The sequence below is a fragment of the Thamnophis sirtalis genome, unplaced genomic scaffold (assembly GCF_051295495.1).
Source record: "Thamnophis sirtalis isolate CommonGarterSnake01/CBP01778 unplaced genomic scaffold, rThaSir2_p1.2 scaffold_1, whole genome shotgun sequence".
NCBI classification, from domain to species: Eukaryota; Metazoa; Chordata; class Lepidosauria; order Squamata; family Natricidae; genus Thamnophis; species Thamnophis sirtalis.
In genome coordinates this window covers 13,454,726-13,477,901 of record NW_028261381.1, presented here as the reverse complement: position 1 = coordinate 13,477,901, position 23,176 = coordinate 13,454,726, and the positions used below count along the sequence as shown (strand labels likewise).

The window sequence follows — 23,176 nt, the reverse complement described above, 5'->3', positions numbered from 1 at the left end:
TTTAGGTCAGCGGCCCCCAACCCTTTGGGCACAAGGGACCAGCTCCATGGAGAGAGGGTTTTCCATGGACCGGAGTGGTGTATGGTTTCTTGTGCTGCCTGCATCGCTGGATGGAGTTTCTCTTGTTCGCGAGGCACAGTTTCTGGCATGTGGTGGACCACTGCCGGGGGTTGGGTACCGGTTTTAAGCAAGAATTAAAAATTCACCTTTGAACAGCCCTGGATAGGACTCCTCAAATAAATCAACCACTTATGTATATTTTCTGGGAACAAATACTACTGACATTTATTATTTGCATGAACATACTACATCTTAACTAACCTGCAGAGACACAAATGTTCAGAATAGTGGCAACTAAGATCTTTAAGAAGAATTCAATACATATGAAGGCCAAGGCAGTGGATCAAGGAAAGCCCTTGGAAACAATTTCTATGCCTTTTCTATGACTATAGAAAAAAAGCAATTGAATACAGATCTGCTCATTGGAAGAAGAACCCAACAAAGAATCAAAACTTGAAAGAAAAAGAAAAAGTGATAACCCCTCCCCCCAAAAAAAATCCAGCAGGGAGTTGGTTAAGATCAGGAGTGTTGAAAAAAGAAACTGAAGGCTTTATTTTAGCAGGTCAAGAACAAGCTTTGCCAATTAATTGCATAAAAGTGAAAATTCAACATGCAATGAACAGCAAATGTCAACTTTATAGTAAAAAGGATAAAGCAACTGACCATTTGATCAGTGGCTGCAGCAAAATTTCACCAACTGAATTCAAGCAACATTATGACTAAGTTGCCAGAATTCTTCATTGACAACTTGGCCTGAGGTTTGAATCTGAAAATGTCGTAAAACTACTGGGATCCATCAAGTAGAGAAGGTTTTGGATAATGAACGGGTAAAGATCTTATGGGACTTTTAAGCTCCACATAGGCATCTTATTCATAACAGGTCTCATATCAGTTATTGAAATGAAGAATGCCTGGTTCATTGACGATGCTCTTCCAGGTGACCCTAGGATAGATGAAAAAATAATTGGAAAAAATGATGAACTACCAGGGCTAGCAGATTGAAGTTGAACACTTATGGAAAAAAGAAATCCGTTGTCATGAGAGCAATTGATATCTGGACGTATGGAATTTATCAGACTCAAACACCCTAATTTTACACACACACAAACACCTTGCTTGAAACTGATTCTTAAGACAGTACCTTAATACTAATTCTTAGGCCCTTGAATTATTAAGTTTCCACCAGTCTTAGATTGAGAATCTAACTATAGAAGATTACCCACCCAAAATAATAATAGCCCTGAAAATAAAACCCATTAGGAAGCTGCGGTTCTGCTGGGGCGGTGACTCAACGCGGGCATCCAAGCATGGCCAAACTTTAAAACCGTCCCGCTGCTGAATGAGACCTACCCCCATTCTACATTCTCCCACAGGGAAGAGGAGCCCACGCCACCGCCTCTCCCCAGAAGCTGGGCGTCCTTTCAACGTCCTTTCAACGCCCTCACTGCTCCCCTGAAGTAGAGGCAGCCAGCCGCTTAGGGGCGGGCCGCTGCTCCCTCCTCACTGGCGAGCCCCCTGGGGCCGCCTCTCCCTTTTGCTCGGCTGCCAAGTGCTTCCTTCGGGGCGGTTCCTGCCTTCTGTTCCAGGCAAGGGCCGCCGAGCCAAGGAGGAGCAGCCGCCGCCCCCGGCCCCGCGCTGCCCACGCCAGGATCTGCGTCACGCGGCCGCGAGTGGGAGGGGGGAGCAGGAGCAGGCGGGGAGCAAGAGCGGAATCTCCCCATGTGACGGCGCGCGGGAGGGGGCCGCGGATGCGCAGGCAGAGGAGAAGGAAAGGAGGAGGCGGCGGCGGTGGCAGCGGTGGAGGAGGAGGCGGAGGCTGCTGCTTCTGCTCCCGCCGCCGCCAGAGCGGCAGCCATTCCCGCGCTCCGGGCTTGCGGGTCAGAGCGAAGCCTGAGAGGCGGCGGAAGCAGCACACACCCACTGATGGAAAGGGAAAAGCTTGGCCGCAGGCGAGGGGGACTTCGGCCGTAACTTCAGACCAACAGCCTCCTCGGCCGGGACGTCAGTCAGGAACAGTGGCGGCGGCGGCGGCGGCTGCAAGGACGTCCTGGAGACAAGTAAGGAAGGACTCGGATCTCACCTGGTGCTTGGCGATCGCCTCCCGGGAGTTTCCAGGCGGAGCGGCAGCTTCGCTCCGCTCCAACTCCGAAGGCGGTGGGGCGGCGCAGTCCGAAAGCTCCGCGGCGGCGCACCCTTTGGCGCCGCGTGCGCTTTTTTTCCTCGCTCGCCTGGTCGTTTGCCTTGGCGCGACTTTCCGAGGCTCCGGCGCCCGCTAAACACAGAATGCGTTGTGGGGGTCGCTGCGTGTGCCGGAGGTTTCGGCTGGCATCTTTCGAAACGAGCATTGCAGGACCGGGCGGGGAGGGGGGGGGAGAGCTCTTTTAAGCCAAGCTGCGTTCAGTCGTTGCAAGTTGCTGGGAGTAGTGAAATTGCCCCCCCCCCCGTGGGTTTAATAATGATGCACTCCGGAAGAAATAGCATGAAAATCGCAGATCTCGTTTTTCATGTTTTTTCAGCCGCGATCCTTACTTTTATCCTAAGCATCATGTTGATCGCTGGAGTAAGGGGCGTGCGCGCGCGCGCTTCGGGTTTCTAAACTGAAACGGGTTGTCTTGAATTCGGCGTCTCCTCCTGCAGCCCGATTTGCGCGGCTTGCAAACTTGCGCGCGTACTTCTTAACTCGCCCCGAGTTAAGTCAACGTCCGGTTAAAAAAAAAAAAATGCGCGAACCAGCTTGGGTGGCAGGTGGGGATGAAACCTTTCTAGATGAAACCCGGACGGGCAACGTGCACAGGTAACATCCGTGCGAGTTTCTTTGAGCCGTATTTAATCAGAAGCGAAACTGATGGGGACAGCGGCCTGTCTGAAACGGGGCCGCAATTCCTCTGCGCATTTTACCTGGGAGCAAGTAACAGGGAGGCTAAGTGGGGGATTCCTTCTAAATTAAATGGGTGTATTAGGCAGAGTTGCGTTTGTAAGAGGAGGGGGGGAGGGCGAAGGGAATATAGAAGCGCCCTGCCTCTTTCTCGCCTAGCAGGCTGTGTTTGCACCACTCCGGCTCTGCAGTTGGTTCCTGCCGCTGTAGATTGCCGGAAGGAGAGCGAGGATGCGTGTGTGGGTGGGTAGCGTGTGGATAATTCCCAGAGAAATCCAATGCAAAAAGAAGGGGGGGGGGAAGGGTGAGGGCGTGGGCGGAAAGTACTGAAACATTCTTGCATTGTCTTCACTAAAAGTTGGGAGAGATGGTATACAACCCAAACATTGCAAAATAAGGAGTTTTTACCACATTATGTAAATAATTATAGATAAGGATGTGCTTGTCTGTGATCTTTGACTTGATATGGATAGCGAACCTTAGTTAGTTGCCGATCTGGTTAACATTTGTTTGAATAAGCTTTGAACATCTTCAGAATTAGGAAACTTACCTTTGGTGCACATTTTTATATATTTAAAACTTGGGGTGGGGATTACTTTTGAGGCTATCTTTCCATATATATATATATATATATATATATATATATATATATATATATATATATATATATATATATATATATATATATATATATATATATATATATATACATATACATATACATATACATATACATATACACACACACACACACACACATACATACATACATATATATGAACATCTTTAATTCAGTTTTAAAACTTGAGTTCCACTATCAGTATGGTACTCAGACATGTTTCAGTAGGCATGGTAATACTGCTGTCCCCTTGCAAGTCAAAACCAAGATAAAATGCTTTCTTGAGAAAATTCTGATTTCTTGCCTCCCCCCTCCCCTTCTCTCCCTTAAGTGTCTGGGGACATAGCACAACTAAAAGTGTGATAGAAAATGATATACACAGTTCAGCTTTTCAATTTAGGAGGTCTTATTTACAGTACTTGAATACTTTGAGTATTTGAAATATTTAAGGTAGGGACTCTTGGATATATTACCAAATTACATCCATAGTTGAGGTAATTGGTAGGTAATAGATATTTGAGCTGTATCTAAGTGCACATTCAGGCATAATTATAGAAAGGTTATTACTGTATTCTGCTACAAAAATAATATTGCAAAAATATGCAGTGTACAAAAAATGTAATACAAATTTGGTAGACAGTTGAAACTGTATCATTACATTTAAAGATCTCTGTAGAATTGTCAGTAAATCTTAAAATTGCTTCATCCTCTCTTCATATTGATTTCATTTGTTAAAAGAATCTTATTTTTGTATTGAGTAGCTTGCTATTTTGTGGAGAGGAGGAACACTGGTGGAACCCAGGTCTAAATGCTGTGTGTCCCTGAAAATAACACAGGGTCTTATTTTCTTCCTCCTCCTCCTCCCAAAATAACCACTTGGTCTTAGAGAGAGAGAATGAGAATGAATGGATCGAGATATCACTCTGACCCCTGCATTTGGAAATAAGTTTGATCGGTTTTAAGGTAAAGGTTCCCCTCGCACATATGTGCTAGTCGTTTCTGACTCTAGGGGGCAGTGCTCATCTCCGTTTCAAAGGCGAAGAGCCAGCGCTGTCCAAAGACGTCTCCATAGTCATGTGGCTGGCATGATTAAATGCTGAAGGCAAATGAAGTGCTGTTATCTTCCCATCCTATTTTTCTACTTGCCTTTTTTCGTGCTTTCAAACTGCTAGGTTGGCAGAAGCTGGGACAAGTAACGGGAGCTCACTCCGTTATGCGTGCTAGGAATTTGAACTGCCAACCTTTCTAATCGACAAGCTCAGAGTCTTAGCCACTGAACCACCGTGTCCTTTAATTGATTTTAGTATTGTGTTTATAAGTTTAGAGGAAAAATATGCACACTGTTCTTTACATCTTGAGGCTGAATGAAAGGGCATGAGTTTAGCAATAAGATATCAGTGTCATATAAAACTGATTCTTGTCCGTTTCGGGGCCAAAAGCCCTTACATTAATAGTCATCCACTTGGAATATTTAATTCAAAAATATGAGGCTGCTGAAAGGTTGTTAAAATATGTAGCTTCTAATTATTGTGGAAAATAAAGAACTGTCCAAAGCATAGTCACTTTAAAGAGACCTTTTGGAGACATGTACTTGCTGAAATCAATATTTTGGGAAAGTTCTCTTGGGAGATAATTACTCTTTTAATAAAGGTGAGAGGTTCTGAGCTTGTGCCAGGGTAGTAAAGCTAAATGGCTGTGTGGAAATATTGCTGTACTATTCCTTCTGAAATAGGTTCAACTCATTTTATGGAGAAATTATTCATTTGTATAAAACCTGGTATTGGTATTAGATTGGGAAAGCAGTCGGCTAGTAGGATTATTCATTATTAAAGCTTGGAATTTGCTCCCCTCTCTGTGGTAGTACCAAGAAATATTTATTGGCATTTGATACCTCTCCGTATCCAGTGGAATCTTCCCATAGCAGTCCTATATTAAACGTTTGCTTTCTAAGCACTTATAGAAAAATCTGTGTCACTTAAGCTATTGCTGTTAAGTTTTGTTTGTTATCTTCCATTTAACTTAAGTTTCCTAACTAAGGCGGGAGAAGTGAGCCAAATTAAAATGGAAATGAACTTTAATTTGTCAACCAGCACCTGTACAGATCTGGGGGGAGGATGGGGGGGGAGATACAAACCTTTTATCTGTTTTGTTTCCTTCCCTTTCCCCTCTGTCCTCAGTCATTCCTATTACAGATGAATCAGAGGAGAATCTGATCTGAAACATCTTAACGATGCAAAGATTTGCCGCTGGAACACATTTGAAGACGGATGCTTTTATGTTAGCTTCTTTTTGTGGAGTTTGGGGTCAGGCTTCACCTTTTGAAAGGAAAAAAAAGTCCTTTTAGTGGTATTTTCTTTCTGAACTTTGATGGCAAATTTTCTAGCATTTCAAACAGCATCTCTTGCCACCATGAAAGACTTAGAAGGCTGATTAATGTATGTTCATCCCACTGCTAGCAACCCACACCAAGAGTTCTTCTTCTCAATAATTCGCCCACATGAGCCACATCGCAGCAGAAACGCCTCCTCCCTCCAGTTTTCACGCACAACATGCAAGCACCTTTATTTCCTACAGTCATCTTTTGGCTGAAAGAATTATTATTATTATCCTTAAAAATGGTCATGCTAGAGGTCTTGAGAAAGGATTGGTGGGAGGATCTCTTCTTTTCATTTGATAACACCAAATATTTCTACCACTATTGGTTAGATAGCTCCTACCTGTCTTTTTGCAACCATCTACAGCAGTGGTCCCCAACCTTTTTATCGCCGCGGACCAGTCAGCCTTTGATAATTTTACCGTGGCCCGCTGAGCGCGCGCAGGGGTGGGAGGGGTTGTTCGCGACGACACATTGATTGCGTACCTGCGCGGGGCTCTCTTCCCTGGAGCCTTTGCGCACGGCCCAGGAGCTTTTGCGCACGGCCCAGGAGCCTTTGCGCTGCAGCGATCATGTCCCCCGGCCGCTGCAGCGATCATGTCCCCCGGCCGCTGCAGCGATCATGTCCCCCGGCCGCTGCAGCGATCATGGCCCCCGGCCGCTGCAGCGATCATGGCCCCCGGCCGCTGCGCGGCCCGGTGCCAGGTACTCCACGGCCCGGCACCGGTCCGCGGACCGGGGGTTGGGGACCACTGATCTACAGAACCTGGGATGTTCCAACTTAACTCTTTTAACTTTGGAATAGCCACTTTTAGGACAGTACTATCAGAATGCTACTATAACATTGTGTGTTATTTTGTTTTATTAATATTTGTCTTGTAACATAGTTTAGAAGCGTCCGATTGATCTTTGCACTTGACAGTCTGATTTAGACTAATTATTTCAGATTTTTTTGCTCCTAACCTTATTTTTGCTGTTGCCTCTCAAAATCAGTAGAAAGACAACAAAATTAACAGCAAAAAGGTCATACAAATTGGGCAGAAGTAGGGCCTGGTATGTATCTTTTCATCTGGAGGAAACTATCTACTCAAAATATCTCAAATACTTGTTCCCCTCCCTCTCTCTCTCTCTACCTCTCCCTCTCACAGAGTGAGAGGGGGGATTTTTCAAAAGGCTGATTTGACAGGATAAGCATGCATGTAGCAGAGTTTATCACTTCGTCTCTAAGGCAGTGTTTCTCAACCTTGGTAACTTGAAGATGTCCGGACTTCAACTCGCAGAATTCGCATTCGCTGGCTGGGGAATTCTGGGAGTTGAAGTCTGGACATCTTCAAGTTGTCAAGGTTGAGAAACACTGCTCTAAGGGTTCAAGCATTTTTTTAAAAGGTGGGTTACAGGAGCATAAAATGGTGTTTGAGGTCCTGTGAATGTATAATTGATAAAAGCGGTGGTCCCCCCCCCTTATTATGACCCAGAGAATGTTCAGACAAGCTGCAAGGGCAAGTTTTTATTTATGCCCCTCTTGTGTTACAGCTTTTCCTGGATCCATCCTACCTTTATTCTACAAGACTTATCTTAAATGGGGAAGCTGGGAGTGGAGACATTTGCATGTGGTCCATTATTAGGAATTTGGGAATCTGTATAAAGGTTTTTAGGGTCAGGCAAAATCTTTATGCCTGAAAGTTTAAATGTAATTGCCTTCTTTTCGATCAGCAGAAACTGTTCAGCATCAGGGCAGCAGCTAAAGATAGGAGTCTGTTGCTCTTTTGAATGTGCTTTCCCCCCCCTTCATGCAGAAATGTGTGAAAAGAATTTGGATGACAGCTAATTCACACATACATGTAAGACACTTGATTGTTAATTATCAGTGAATCCTGTCATTGTCTTTGGTTGACAGGCGTTGCTCTTGAGAGATGAAAGTCTGCTGAGCTGGTATAGATGTAGGTTTCTTTCGAGCACTTTGCAGTTTAGAACACAACTGTAGAATAACACTTAGGTTCGAATAATGACTGCTTTTGTGCTTCTGAGCAGGCGATGAGTGGTGTCACCATGGGGTTTCCACTGTCAGCCCTATATCTGACAAAGATGACGCCATGCCCAATCTTCAATGCAGCTATCAATAGTTATGCGAGGCGTCTTGGCATAGCTTCTTTTGGGAGTTCTATCTGCTCTGAGTCAGCCAATGGTAGAGATTTGGTTCCCAGATCCTGGCATGGCACAGCTTGACATTCTTGGAGTCATCCCCCCCCACCTTATTGTGTATCTTCTTCTTTTTCCATCAAGAAACTTTGGGGCGAATCATAAAAGTAGGCTGTGTTGTCGTGAAATGAGGTAAATGATTACTTGATGTGTTAAATGTGGGCCCTTAGTTGTTAATCATATTTTCCTAGGGCACCTGGTAAATTCTTCTCCGTATTTAAAATTCTGAATTGAAACAACAGCTTAGCTTCAAATTTATTTGGCCAAAAATGTATTGCTAAAAAATTGCTGCTTAGCCTTGTTATACATACTGAACAGTGGTGGGATTCAAATAATTTAAGAACCGGTTCTCTGCCCTAATGATTTCTTCCAACGACCGGTTCACCAAACTGCTCAGAAAGTTAACAACCGGTTCTCCTGAAGTGGTGCGAATTGCCTGAATCCCACCACAGATACTGAAGATAGGCCTGAACCAGTGGTGGGTTGCTAATCCCGTTCCAACTGGTTCGGTTGGAACAGAGGCAGTGGCGTCCTCGTGCACGCGCGCAGTTCATACATGCGTCTTAGCGCCTGCGTGATGCTCCAGCTGCTCATGGAGAATCGCGCAGGCGCTGTATGAGCCATCCAGCTGCTCGCGGAGAATCGCGCAGGCGCTGTATGTGCCATGCTTCTGTGTGGAAGCGCAGAAGCCTTCAAAGACCGGTAAGGAGCGCGGGTGGGCGGGTGGGCCCTTCGCTGTTCCCAGAAGTTACTTACTTCCGGGTTTGCCGACCAACCGGTTCGCGGGGACCGCCGCGAACCTAGAAAAGACAGAATAGCAAGTCTACAATGCATGTGACCCTTGCAGTGCAATAGCCACAGTTATCATTAGGCCCACAACACACCTCTGTTGTATCTGCTGGACTCCCAAATTAGTAGAAATTAATCTTGAAGTAAGAGCTTATTTCAAATCCAGGCAGCCCTGATTTAATGTCTATTTATTCAGCACTGTAGTTTGGTCATCACAGTGTCCCCGTGATCATGGCCTGTGGTTCTGATCTCGATGTGGGCTGTAGTCACATGATCATAATTTTTGGCACTCCCTGCTGGTTTCTCACAAGCAATACCCATGGGGAAGCCTGCAGAAACTTGGAAGTCCCAGTCACATGCAGTCCTTGCTTAACTAAGTGTGTGGTCCTCATTTTGGCAACCAGAAACTCCTGGAACTGCCATTGCTAAGCAGTGTGATCACGTGACATTACAATTGCATTGCTTAGAATGGCAATTTCAGTACCAGTTGCCATCACAAATCAAATACTACCTAAACATCAAATTTATGAGACGAGCAAAAGTGGTTTGATTTAAAAAAAAGAAACAACACCACTCGCCATCTTTCAAAACCTTCATCTATTAATTAGCATGATTAGGGGCTGAGATCAGTTAGAGTTGAGCAGTCTGGCGTAGTGATTGAGATGACTGGTTTGGGACTCGGACAATACTTGAGCATGCTACTTCGCTAGATATGGTTGACTCAGTCAACCCTCTCAGCCAACCTATGTCAGAGCACTGTGAGTCTGAGGCTAATTGAGAGGACTTTGAGTTCCAATAAGAAATGCAAGTTAGAATTGTAATTTTAGAAAGGAATTAAATAAAGATGATATTTGGTTTACGCTCTGGATCAAATTTAGCACGGTGATATAGTTAGTCCTCAGGTTACGAACACAATTGAGCCCAAAATTTCTGTTGCTACATGAGGTATTTGTTAAGTAAGTTGTATCCTATTCCCCCCCCTTTCTTGCTACAATTGTTAAATGAATCACTGCAGTTATTAAGTTAGTAACATGGTTGCTAATGGTTAAATGGCTTCCCCATTGACTTTGCTTGTCAGAAGGTCACAAAAAGTTGATTCCATGAGCATAGGACACTGCAGCCATCAGAAATATGAGTCAGTGGCCAAGCACTTGAATTTTGAACATGGGGAATTTTGAACATGGGGAATTTTGAACATGGGAATGCTGCAACTGTTGTAAATGTGAAAAATTACAGCTTCTGTGCTTTTGTAACTACGAACTTGTCACTAAACAAACTGTTGTTAAGTCGAGAACTTCCTGTATCTTTGATCAGAAAATCCTAAATTTGCTTCCGTTTGAGAAACACCATTCAGTCTACTTAGAATTTGAATAGACCCGTGTAGGTTTATATATTTAATCGTTTTCAAAGTTCTGTTGATTTCAGAGAAAAATTACAGATGCTTAAATTTCTCTCATTTGCACTATTTTTTCTTCTGAATCCAAATAATCTACCTTTTCACACACATTTATTGATTGTCGGCAATAGCAAAAAGCCAGAATATTCCCCTAATTTACTCACTTCTTCAGTAGTTTCCAGTCTTTATAAAACCTTCAGCCAAATGATACATACAGATATTGTTGCACACTTTTAAGAATAGATCTGTAAAAAGCCAATTTTTTCTTCTTCTGTAGTTGGGTTTGTCTTGTATAAAGAAAGAACAGAATCAAATAGGAACAGAGGGTGATGTTGCATTAAGTCTGATGTAAATGGCTTTAGGTTTGACCAGATTTTAGCCTCCACCTTAATTCATATTTGTAAAGGAGGATCTATGAATGTGGATGACTGTTGTTCTTTTCAGCACTAGAATATATGTAATTTCGATCCATTTTAAAGGAATGTCTGCACAAAGCTAAATTTGCTTTAATGATAAAGTTCTCCAGGTTATATATTTAATACTATGTACTATTAATAAAAGTCTTCTCTATTAGATTATTTCTATTTACAAAATGCAGGAATGAGAGTTAGAATGAAAATATATTATTTGCTCTTCCATCATCTGAGCAGTTCCCCTCTGTGTTTAAAATCATACAATCGAATGCATATTAAAACTTAGTTAGCGTTATGCATTGCTCACCTCAGAGCCTATTTAATTAAATGGAATTTGTTACCAGATTAAAACCTTATTTTTATATGTAAGTATGTTTAGGTTTAATCTACCAGGATTTAAATTTTGTCAGGTGACACTTAGACGTATGCTCTTAATCCATCAGACACAAGTTGAATCTGGTTTTAATGTCTTATAAATGTATTTGGTTTCATTAACTTTTGTACCGGTTTTGAAGTCTTTTTGAAATTCTTCATTTTCTGTATTTAGATGAGTCTTTATTTAATTAGCTGATTAGGAGAAATAGATGGGAAAAAGGTAACGTTTTACAACTGTTTCTCTTCACTTTATAAAATAATACATTTTTATTCTTCAATTTTCACCTCTTTTCTTATCTCTAAGTGGCAACATGTTTATAGGGAAAAGTACTTGAAGTAGTGGTTCACTGTGGCATACAGAACTGAGGTTATGCAAGCAGAACACTTATCACTACTAATTAGAGGGGATTGAGAATTTATTTATTTATTTATGTTTATAACATATCTCATTTTTTGGAGTATAAGACGCACCAAGATTTCGAAGAGGCAAATTAAAAAAAAGGTTTTTGCATTCTGCAGACCTCCCAAAAATTGCCCGTTTTTTGTAAGAACGGGCTGTTTTTTGTCAAAAAAAGGGCATGCACAGCCTTTAGGAGGCATATAGAGTGCTCTTGGGGGGGGGCAAAATTGAGCAAAAAAACAGCCTGTTTTTTGCTCATTTCTGCCTCCCCACCATCCAGGAGCACTCTGAAAGCCTCCTGAAGGCTATGCACAGCCATTTTGAAGAGAGTGGGGTTTCAGGAGGCCAAAAATGCTGTATTCAGTGTATAAGATGCACCCAGATTTTCAGTCTCTTTTTTTAGGGAAAAGGGTGCGTCTTATACTCCAAAAATATCTATCTCCTTCATAAAAGCAGTTTAAATAAATCTTTTCAAACATTGGTTACAGGTACTGGAATAGCTCTTTGGAAAGCTGGAATTAATATTTGGAGATTATTGAGAATTCTTTTTTTGCAGTGTTTTTATATGGCTATAATCTAGCGTAGCTGTATCATACCGGTACAGTATAATAGCATTGAAGATATAGTGAAATGGAAGGGAAAGATCCTTTTGGCTTCTACAATATTTGTTTATTTAATTTATAGATCATATTTGTATAGCTGTCCATCTCATAGAATGTGACTCTGGGCAGCATGCAATAAAACCATAAAATAATACTAAAGCAATGCCATTAAAGTATTAATGTTATTATTAACATCAACAGTAGCAAACTCTAAGGCTAAGCGAAAGTGTTAGATATTATGAACACTGGAGTCATTTTAGGAGATCACAATAAGCCTTGAAGTTACAGTTTACACATTACCTTTACCTAATGTAATTTGGTAAGTTATTTATATTTTACAAATAATAGATCAGAGGTACAAGTGTGGGGAAAAGCCCTCTATTTCCCAATCTAACAGCTGTCCTTTTCTTTATATTTATGGGCCATACCTATTGTTAGATATTAGGGCTGTGCAAATCCTTTGAAAGAGTTGCTTTGCGATGCACCGATTCTCTTTTTGAATCAGTAAAGCAGTTATGTCATTTTCAAGGTTTGTGTGATTGTTTCATAAGCTACTGTTAGCTGGCTCTGCGGGTTGGTAAATATATATCCACTGCATGAGCCAGGCTGCAAATAAAAGCTGAGAACAATTTATGAAGTGGTTGCAGGAGTCTGCAAAAAGACAGATCTGCTTTAATGAGACACTTCACCATTTTTGAAAGATTTTTTACTTGCTTTATTTTGTTTTTCTTATAACTGCCCTGTTAAGTAGTCCCCCCCATAGATGAAAAATTGAGACATCAATTTGCCAAATACTACTTGGTCAGTTCAACACAACTTTAACCAACTTTAATCCTGTCCTCCTTCTGCTAAGCCCACCCATAAAGAATGCATTTACATTGAATAAAAACGTGGCACGACAAAACCGCGCTCGACTAAGCCGCGCCCGATTAAACCGCGTCACTGACGTTATCAACAGGGCGACAACAGCGAGCGCGGAGAAAGAAGGGCGCTTTAAATAGCGCTTTGAAAGCAAGCCGATTCAACTTAAGGTAAGAGTTAGGTTTAGGGTTAGCTTTAGGGTTAGCTTTAGGGTTAGGTTAAGGGTTAGGGTTAGGTTTAGGGTTAGGTTAAGGGTTAGGGGTAGGTTTAGGGTTAGGTTAAGGGTTAGGTTTAGGGTTAGGTTTAGGGTTGGGTTAGGTTTAGGGTTAGGGTTAGGTTTAGGATTAGGTTTAGGGGGTTTAGCTTTAGGGGTTAATTTTAGGTTTAGCGTTTACAGCGTGCTTCTGTCTCCGCGCTGTTGTCACCCTGTTGATGACGTCAGCTACGCGGTTTCGTCGAGCGCCCTTTAGTCGAACGCGGTTTTGTGGTGGAACCGAATAAAAAAGCCTATCTGGAAATTGGTATTAATTTGATTGCTCTTCTGCTTCTTTTGCAGGGCATTGGGTCCACAATGGCCACAGCTTTGCCCAGAACCCTTGGTGAATTGCAGCTTTATCGCATCCTGCAGAAAGCCAATCTCTTGTTCTACTTTGATGCCTTCATTCAGCAGGGAGGGGATGACGTTCAGCAGTTGTGTGAGGCAGGTGAAGAAGAGTTCCTTGAGATCATGGCCTTGGTTGGCATGGCTAGCAAACCTCTTCACGTCCGAAGGCTGCAGAAAGCTTTGAGAGACTGGGTCACAAATCCAGGCCTTTTTAACCAGCCTCTCACTTCCTTACCGGTCAGTAGCATTCCAATATATAAGCTACCGGAAGGATCACCAACTTGGCTGGGAATATCTTGCAATAGTTATGAACGGAATAATAGTACCCGGGAGCCTCATGTGAAGATTCCAAAATGTGCCGCCACAACCTGCGTTCAGAGTGTGAGCCCCGGCAAATCCGATGGAGTGGGGAATTTAGTGCCGCAAAACAGTAGCGAGCAGAGACTCTGGCAAGGACACCATGGAACCGAGAGCGAGCACAGCCTTTCCCCTGCTGACATTGGTTCTCCACCTTCACCAAAGGATAACACGGAAACTTTGGATGCAGCTGCGGCTCTGTCAGTCACCGAGTGTGTGGAACGCATGGTTTCCACTCTCCCCAAAAGTGACTTGAATGAAGTTAAAGAAATGCTGAAAATCAATAAAAAACTGGCTAAGATGGTTGGTCATATCTTTGAAATGAGTGATGAGGACCCTCACAAAGAAGAAGAGATTAGAAAGTACAGTGCAATATATGGGAGGTTTGATTCGAAGAGGAAAGACGGCAAACATCTCACCCTTCATGAGGTAAATTGGGGACTAATATTCTCTGCTAGCTTTTTTTCAAAATCTTTTTCTTTCAAAAGTTTTATTTCTTTTAAGGCAAACATTTCATCATTCCTCAATCAGTAAGACATCGAAGTACAATTTCTTGTATATCAAAATAATTCTAGTTTACCATCAAATTCTTGTCTAGCCTAATATATACCCCTCCCTCCCTCCACCCTCTCCCCCAACCCCCTCCACCTTCCCCCCCCCCCGACTTCCCAGAACCCGTACACGGTATGGATTTCTAACAAACACAGTCTAAAATCTATTGAGAAAAAAAAAGAAATAAAAAAAATTAATAACATTCTACATTGACCTTAGCTGCTTCTTGCTGAACCAACTTTAAACAATTTAAATCATTTCTGATCTTAAGCATAGGCTAACTGGAATTTCTTGGTCCCATATTATTTTGTATATAGTCAATCCATTTTTTCCAGTCTCGTTTATATCTCTCATTTGAGTGATCTTTAAGATATGCCGATATTTTAGCCATCTCGGCTAAGTTTGTAACTTTCAATGTCCACTCTTGAGTTGTAGGCAAGTCTTCCTTCTTCCAGTATTGCGCCACCAACAGTCTTGCTGCCGTTATTAGATGCAGAATCAAGTTAGTCTCTACCACTGTAAAGTCAGCTTTTTTTCAAAATCTTAAGGGTTTTTTTCACCACCACCCCAATCAAATTTGCTAGGGCTGTGATGGCAAACCTATGGTGTGCGTGTCAGATGCAGCATGCAGCGCCTTCCCTGTGGGCACGCACATCGTTGCCAATTGCTCTTCTGGATTCAGTACGCACATATGCACTGGCCAGCTGGTCTTCGTAGGCGCCACAAAATGGCCTGAAAACAGCCTGAAAAATGACCAAAAACCAGGCATGCACATGATGGCCAGCTGGTCTTCGGTGTTCCGGCGTGCACACATCCATGTGTATGCACAAAAATTCCGATTTGGGCACTCGGGGCCAAAAAGGTTCACCATCGCTGTGCTAGGGGAACATTGATACTAATCAGAATTTTATAGGCAGGAAGCACTTTTATTAAATTATTTTTTATAGATGTATTGTGAAATATTTTTAATGAAATGTAATACATTAGGTCCTTTCGTGGAGGACGTATTAAAGAAAATAGTAATTGAAAATTGACTGTTCACATTTAAATTCACATTTAGATTATTTTAAATATCTTCCTTGAAAGCACGCGTGTCAAACTCACTGCGTCATATTGCCATCACGTCACATACCTTCGTGGAGCTGCGGTTGGCGTGGCCTGTGCGTGACGTGTTCAGCCTGTGGGCTGCCAGTTTGACACCCCTGCTTTAAGGAGATTTTATTATAAGGAGCTTGATTAGTAATTATCTATTTTCAAGTGTGCTCTGAAGTTAGTTTTTCATGCATTTAGATTTTTAAATATGCTGGTCAATGATGAAAGGATCTTCAAGAGTTTTGATTTCTCGCCAAACAGAACTTTTGCATTCCTAAGGAGATGGTCAGCTGTTCATTGTATATTTTTTAAGCTTTCATTCACTTCAGCTGTAGCTCTTTGAAACCATATGTCTGTATGATGCCTTGCAGCATTTAAACCCAAGTTCAAGATAATTATGCTTTGAAATACCCATTTGTATTGGATGTTGCTGAACAGCAGTAAAACAATTGAGTAAATGTATATTGTTCAATTGTATAAGCACAATTTTAATGCATTTATTTCCCTTTGAGAATAAGAATAAAATATTTCCTTTGGAAAAAGCAAGAGAACAAATAATTGTAACTGTATCTAATAGAGTTAAATATGTCTATTGACATTGGTGATTTTGAACATGTTCAAGATGTTGTTGAATTTGTGAACAAAATTATGAACATTTTATATAAAAATGTTTCTCTTTCAGCCTCAATCTTTATCTTTACAGGCACCATGTAGTATATGTTAAAACACTTGAGGTTTTGATAATTTCCCGGTGTCTACTTAGCATAACTGGCTTTCAAAAGCTGGCTTTTATTCATTTTTTTCATAGATTGTAGTATGCTGTTGTACATAGTTACTTTGATTGTTTTTCATTAGCAGTACATTCATTTATTAATTGGCATAAAATTAATATTATTCTCAGTGTAACATTTACTAGTTAAAGATACAATTTCCTATGCATTTTCTTGTGAGTTGGCATTCACTAAACTCAGTGGAGCTTAACTTCTGACTAGGCATATATAGGATGGCACAATTAAGAGTATTTCCTCAATTTTGGATAAATGACAGACTAGTTTACTAGCTCTTCATTTCATTTTATTTCATTTTATTTGTCTTGTATGCCGCCCACTCCCGGAGGACTCCGGGCGGCTCACAACAGACAAGGGAAAGGGGATAAATAGACAAGACAACACTTTAAAAAAAGGCGCAACATTCACAATTTCCGTGGGGCTGGGTGTTTCACAAGCCCCCCGGCCTGCTGGAGCAGCCAGGACTTGGTGGCTTTGCGGAAGGCCAGGAGGGTAGTAAGGGTCCGGATCTCCACGGGGAGGTCATTCCAGAGGGCTGGAGCTGCAACAGAGAAGGCTCTCCCCCGGGGAGTCGCCAGCCGACATTGGCTGGCAGATGGAATCCGGAGGAGACCTAACCTGTGAGATCTTATCGGTCTGAGGGAGGTAATCGGCAGGAGGCGGTCTCTCAGGTACCCAGGTCCGATGCCATGTAGGGCTTTATAGGTAGCGACCAGCACCTTGAAGCGGATTCGGAGACTAATGGGTAGCCCAGTGCAGCTCGCGGAGGATAGATGTGATGTGGGTGTACCTAGGTGCACCCACAATCGCTCGCGCGGCTGCATTCTGGACTAACTGAAGTCTTCAAACACTCTTCAAGGGCAGCCCCATGTAGAGCACGTTACAATAATCCAGTCTTGAGGTCATAAGGGCATGAGTGACTGTCTGAAGAGCCTCCCGATCCAGGTAGGGTCGCAATTGGTGCACCAGGCGAACCTGGGCAAAGGTCCCCCTGGTCACAGCCGACAGATGGTGTTCTAAAGTCAGCTGGGGATCCAGGAGGACTCCCAAATTGCAAACCCTCTCTGAGGGGCGTATAATTTCACCCCCAGCCTGAGAGATGGAATAGTTGGACAATCTTTGGGAGGGAACATCAGAAGCCACTCGGTCTTGTCTGGATTGAGTGCCAACTTGTTTGCTCCCATCCAGATCCTAACAGCCTCCAGGCACTGGCACATCACTTCTACTGCTTCGCTGAGTTGGCATGGGGCGGACAGATACAGCTGCGTATCATCTGCGTATTGGTGGTATTTAATCCCGTGCCGGCGTATGATCTCACCCAGTGGCTTCATGTAGATGTTAAATAGGAGGGGGGACAGGACCGAACCCTGCGGCACCCCATAATTGAGGGGCCTTGGGGTCGACCTCTGCCCTCCGACCAACACCGACTGTGACCTGCCCGAGAGGTAGGAGGAGAACCACCAGAGGACGGTGCCTCCCACTCCCACCTCTCGCAACCGTCGCAGAAGGATACCATGGTCGATGGTATCGAAGGTCGCTGAGAGGTCAAGGAGCACAAGGATAGAGGGGTGACCTCTATCCCTGGCTCGCCAGAGATCATTGATCAGCGCGACCAAAGCAGTTTCCGTGCTGTAACCAGGCCTGAAACCCGACTGATAGGAATTTAGATAATCGGTTTCATCCAAGGACCGTCGGAGTTGAGAAGCCACCACTTTCTCAACAACCTTCCCAACGAAGGGAAGGTTGGAGACTGGACGATAGTTGCTCAAAATGGCTGGGTCCAGAGACGGTTTCTTCAGGAGGGGTCTCACCACTGCATCCTTTAGGAGGGGCGGGAAGATTCCCTCCTGGAGGGAGGTGTTAACTATCCTCTGGATCCAGCCGCGTGTCACCTCTCTGCTGGTCGAGACCAGCCAGGAGGGGCACGGGTTCAGTATACAAGTAGAGGCACTCACCGCTCCCATGGCCTTGTCCACTTCCTCAGGAGAAGCAAGTTGAAACTGAATTCATAAAGTATGCTCAAGACCTTCCCCTGGTACCTCGGCTGGTACCGTGCAATTGGAGTCCAGCTCTGTCCGAATCCGAGCGACTTTATCCGTTAAATACTGAACAAATTCCTCAGCTCTACCTTGTAAAGGGTCATCCGCATCCCTCCCTTTCAAGAGGGAGCAGGTTATTCTAAACAAGGCGGCTGGGCGCGATTCAGCGGATGCAATAAGGGCGGCAAAATGTGAACATTTCGCCGCCCGTATTGCCACAAGATAGGCTCTGATAAAGGCTCTCATCAGTGCTCGGTCTGACTCAGATTTACTGGCCCTCCAGCGGCGCTCTAGGCGTCTCTTTTGGTGCTTCATCTCCCGGAGTTCCTCGGTGAACCAAGGGGCCCTCCTGGATCCGCTGCCTCGGAGAGGTCGCAAAGGCGCAATCCGGTTTAGAGCCCCCGCCGCCGCTGTATTCCAAGCAGCGACTAAGGACTCCACCGGATTGTGGACGATAGTGTCAGGTATTTCCCCAAGTGCCGTCTGAAATCCCATAGGGTCCATCAGGCGCCTGGGGCGGAACCACCTAATCGGTTCCCCCTCACTACAGTGGGGGATTGGTTTCCGAAAGTCGAGCCTCAGTAGGAAGTGATCAGACCATGACAAGGGCAAGGTTTTAATGCCCTTCAACTCTAGATCACGTCTCCACTGCTCCGAAAGGAATACGAGGTCAAGCGTGTGACCTGCTGAATGAGTTGAACCCCGAATTACTTGGGTCAAGTCCATGGCTGTCATGGAAGCCATGAACTCCTGCGCCCCGTCAGAGCGTTCGCCAAGTGTAGGCAGGTTGAAATCCCCCAGAACCATAAGCCTGGGGAACTCTACCGCCAACTCGGCTACTGACTCGAGGAGCAAGGGGAGGGCTGTTGCAACGCTGTTGGGAGGTAGGTACGTTAGCAACAAACCCACTTGACCACCAAGGTCCAACTTCATCAACAGGGACTCACACCCGACAAGCTCCGGAGCAGGGATCCTACGAGGAACTAAAGACCTTCGGACGATGACAGCCACTCCCCCACCCCTTCTCTGGGGTCGCGGCTGATGAAGCACCTGAAATCCTTCTGGGCACATTTCAGTGAGGGGGACTCCTCCCTCCGGGCCCAGCCAGGTTTCAGTAATACATGCCAGGTCTGCCCCCTCATCTAAAATTAGGTCCCGGACAAGGAGAGCTTTGTGAACCACAGACCTGGCATTTAGCAACAACAGCCTGAGACCAGGGCCCTGACAGTTCTCGCCATCTGGCCCTGGAGTGGAACTAGCGGGGCCGGAAGGAGGAATCTCTGTGATGTAGCGAACCCTCCTTCCCCGGTAATGGCTAGCCCTGAAGTTCTTTTGATGATTATCTGCTCAATCCTAGTTACATTTCTTGTAACAGTTCTTTTTGTAAAAGAAAGGGATATAGATAAGTTGATAGGTGCTGGACATTGGTGCATATTTTATGTGCATGAAACCTGTGGATTTGCCTATATAGGGCTTTTGAATATTGGAAATTTTATTGCTTGAATTTGTAATAAATGATCAGTGTTAAGGAAAGGCCAGGAAGGAAGCTGAACTTCATTGGATTTGTTTTGTCAGAGGGTGTTTCTTGCAGTTACGTCATTGCTAGTGAGCAGTAGTTTCAAGCTGATGGGGTAAACCAGGGGTGTCAAACTCAAGTCGTCGTGACATCATGTGACATGTTGGGACTTTTCCCCCCTTCACTAAACCAGGAGTGGGTGTGGCCAGCATCTGGCCCAAGGGCCGGGAGTTTGACAGCTCTAGGCATAGGCCCTTCTATTACTTTCATGTGATCTCCATAAAAAATATAGCTTACTTCAGTAAAATAAAAATTCAGAGCCAACAAACATTTGTTTTTCTGGTATATATATTTTTTATGGATCACAAAGCTTGAAAAATATGCCCTATTTTACTTGTTACATATTTTTCCATCACTTTACTTCTGAGCAACAAACTTATCAGATCTTAAGATGATTTTTCAGTACTGCTTAAGTATGAAAAACATGGTCTTCCTTATTTACCATAGGAAGGATAAATAAAAGTAGCTGTGGAAGTAATACACACACAATGCTTGTTCTTTAGCTCCTCCCTCACATTTAAGGTTGTTGTGGAAGGATCTACAACATGGATTTTCCCTCTATATCAGACACCACATTTCCCTACTTTTAGCATTAATGAGCTTTTTCTAGTTATTTTGTTGACTTTCATTACAAATTTGTAGGGTGGATAGTTTTTTTGAAGTTATCTAAATAATCCAATAATTTAATATGAATTAATATGGAGAATGAGGACTTTGTCTTGCATTAAATTTCTCTAAGTGGCTTCTAACAAACTTTCCTCTTTCATTTCCTCTGATTTCCAGCCATTATTTTCTTTGTCACACTAGTGATGGCTTCTGGTTCACCGACAAATGCGCGATAACCATATGCGCGCTGACAAAACTGCGCCAACAAAACCGCGATGTCAAAATTGCGCTGACAAATGCGCGCTGACAAAATCGCGTCATCAACAAACTACATAGTGGGACGCGTATACGTACATTATAACCCTAACCCTAATTGTGCTTGTCATCACGCTTTTGTCGGCGCACTTTTGTCGGCGCACTTTTGTGGACACGATTTTGACGTTGCGGTTTTGTCGTTCGATTTTGTCAGCGCGCATATGGCTATCGCGCAATTGTCGGGTCACGGTGGCTTCTCTGTAGATAGTTGAAGAGAACTCCATCTTTCTGAGGTTTAGAGTCATTGTGTGCTAGAAACAGAGAGCTCATGTCAGATAATGATTGTTCCATCTTCTTGCCTAACTTTCGTCTTTAGAGACAAAGTTTGGGATATCTCAAAGAGTCATGGAGAGATATCTGGAAATTTCCAGTACCATGCCATGCATATTTTAGCTGGTGTTTACTTGTAGGATGAGAAAGGAACTTCTTCCTCCACAATCACGTATTTGCAAATTCAGAAGAACAAATTTCTGCTATTGTGGAAAGCAGTTTATTATGTGTGCGTATGTAGCCAAAACCTATTTAAGCAGATTCCAGGATGTAAGCGACACAGTTTTTACAATCCAAATTACCTCTCTTTATAAACATATGATTGTCCAATATTGGGGTAAACTAGATTGTAGATATTTTTCATCTGATAGCCTAAATTTCTGCCCATTTGACTGACAGGAAAAATCTGTCTGGTTCTAAATGTAGGACATGTGAAAAAAAGGAGTTTCAAAAGAGTTGGCTGCCACAAATTCTGTCAATTACCATAGAAATTCTTCACTGAAGAATGTGACATACAAGCCCACACAATGTTTCTGTATTTTATATTAATGAAACGTTAAATGTTTAATAATAAATATATATTATTAAGTTTTATTTTGGGGGGAAATGGAATAATATTTTTTATACTCAAATGAATACATTTTAATCCATCTTATTAAAATCGGTAGAATGTAAATGGGAAGCGTTATTTTAAAATACTTCATTCTCATTTGCAAGAGAATTAAGTAAGCTAAGTCACAGTGATTATTTCCAACTTCCTGAGGACCACAGCATCTGTTTTAGTATGGGAGGATGAAATGACAGTTGGAGTAACGGTGTTCATTTAGTCAATTGTTGACAGCTTTAGAGTTTTAGAGTGAATTGGCTGACTTGGAATGCATTTCAGTGATTAGTGGCTTCAGGCTTCAGTTTAAAATTTCAGCTTATTGGAAATTTAATTGATCATGAAATAAACATTCTGTTGTGCTGGTAAAAATTTGCAGAACTCACTCTTAAATGATCTAAACACAAACACCTCTGTTACTTTATGTATTTATTTATCCACATTTATCAAGTTTATGTGGCTTCCCCTCTCACAAGAAATGACTCTAGGCAGCGAACAGCAAAATAGTATAAAAGATGTCAAACGCACTGATTTAAAAATGTTGAAGTAAAGAGCACAGACGAGATTTGATCAGTAATGGAGCCATTACTGGCTACTGGTCGCCTGAGACCCAGCAGGCCCGAGGCAGCAGGTTTTATTTATGGAAAAAATAAGGGATTGAACTGACCTCACTTGGGGATGATGGGTGGGGGATAATGTCCAGGGGTGGGTTTCAAAACTTTACTACCTATTCTGTGGGCGTGACCTATTTTGTGGGTGTGGCTTGGCGATCATGTGACTGGTTGGGTGTGGCCAACTTGATGACACTCACCAGGAGATGTCGTGGATTGGGTAAAATGTGGTGAAGCTCACTTAACAATGTTCTGGCTTTGCAACCAAACTTTTGGGCTCAATTGTAGTCATAAATCAAGGACTATCTCTGCCTTCCTCTGCATGGCAGTCTTGTCCTAGTAAACTCCTCCTTACTGGCAATTTTCCTCTCTGTTAGAGGCATCAAAATAGTCCAGACAATGTAAGGTTTCCTGCTGCAGCAGGGGTTGGATTAGATGACCACTGAGTAGCCTTCTAGCCCTACATTGCTATGCTGTCTGTCTGTCTGTCTGTCTTTCTTTCTTTCTTTCTTTCTTTCTTTCTTTCTTTCTTTCTTTCTCTTTCTTTCTCCCTCCCCTCTGTGGGAAGCAACCAACACCCCCCCCAAAAACCCTGCTGAATGTCACTTTGCAAACCTGAGCAACTTTTCAATTTAAAGCAGGACTCAAAAGTTTGCAGCTTTAAGACTTGTGAACTTCAACTCCCAAAATTCCACAGCCAGGCATGCTCAGTTCCAATTTAAAGCGACAGCATTTGTTTTTCTCCTTTGCTGAATCTTGTGGAGGAAAAGTGACTTTCCTTCCTTTTTTCTTTCTCTTT

The 23,176-nt window shown here is 43.2% G+C and overlaps 1 protein-coding gene across 2 annotated transcripts in view; it reads left to right on the top strand.

Moving 5' to 3' along the window:
• The first annotated feature begins 1,998 nt into the window (after positions 1–1,998).
• NAB1 (NGFI-A binding protein 1) overlaps positions 1,999–23,176 on the top strand; it is a 60,495-nt gene continuing 39,317 nt past the window's right edge. For both annotated transcript variants that reach the window (XM_087707823.1, XM_087707819.1), the window contains exons 1-2: positions 1,999–2,117; positions 13,520–14,353. In XM_087707823.1, the coding sequence (XP_087563949.1) occupies positions 13,535–14,353 (819 nt within the window). In that variant the 5' untranslated portion in view covers positions 1,999–2,117; positions 13,520–13,534. The remainder of the gene's footprint in view (positions 2,118–13,519; positions 14,354–23,176) is intronic.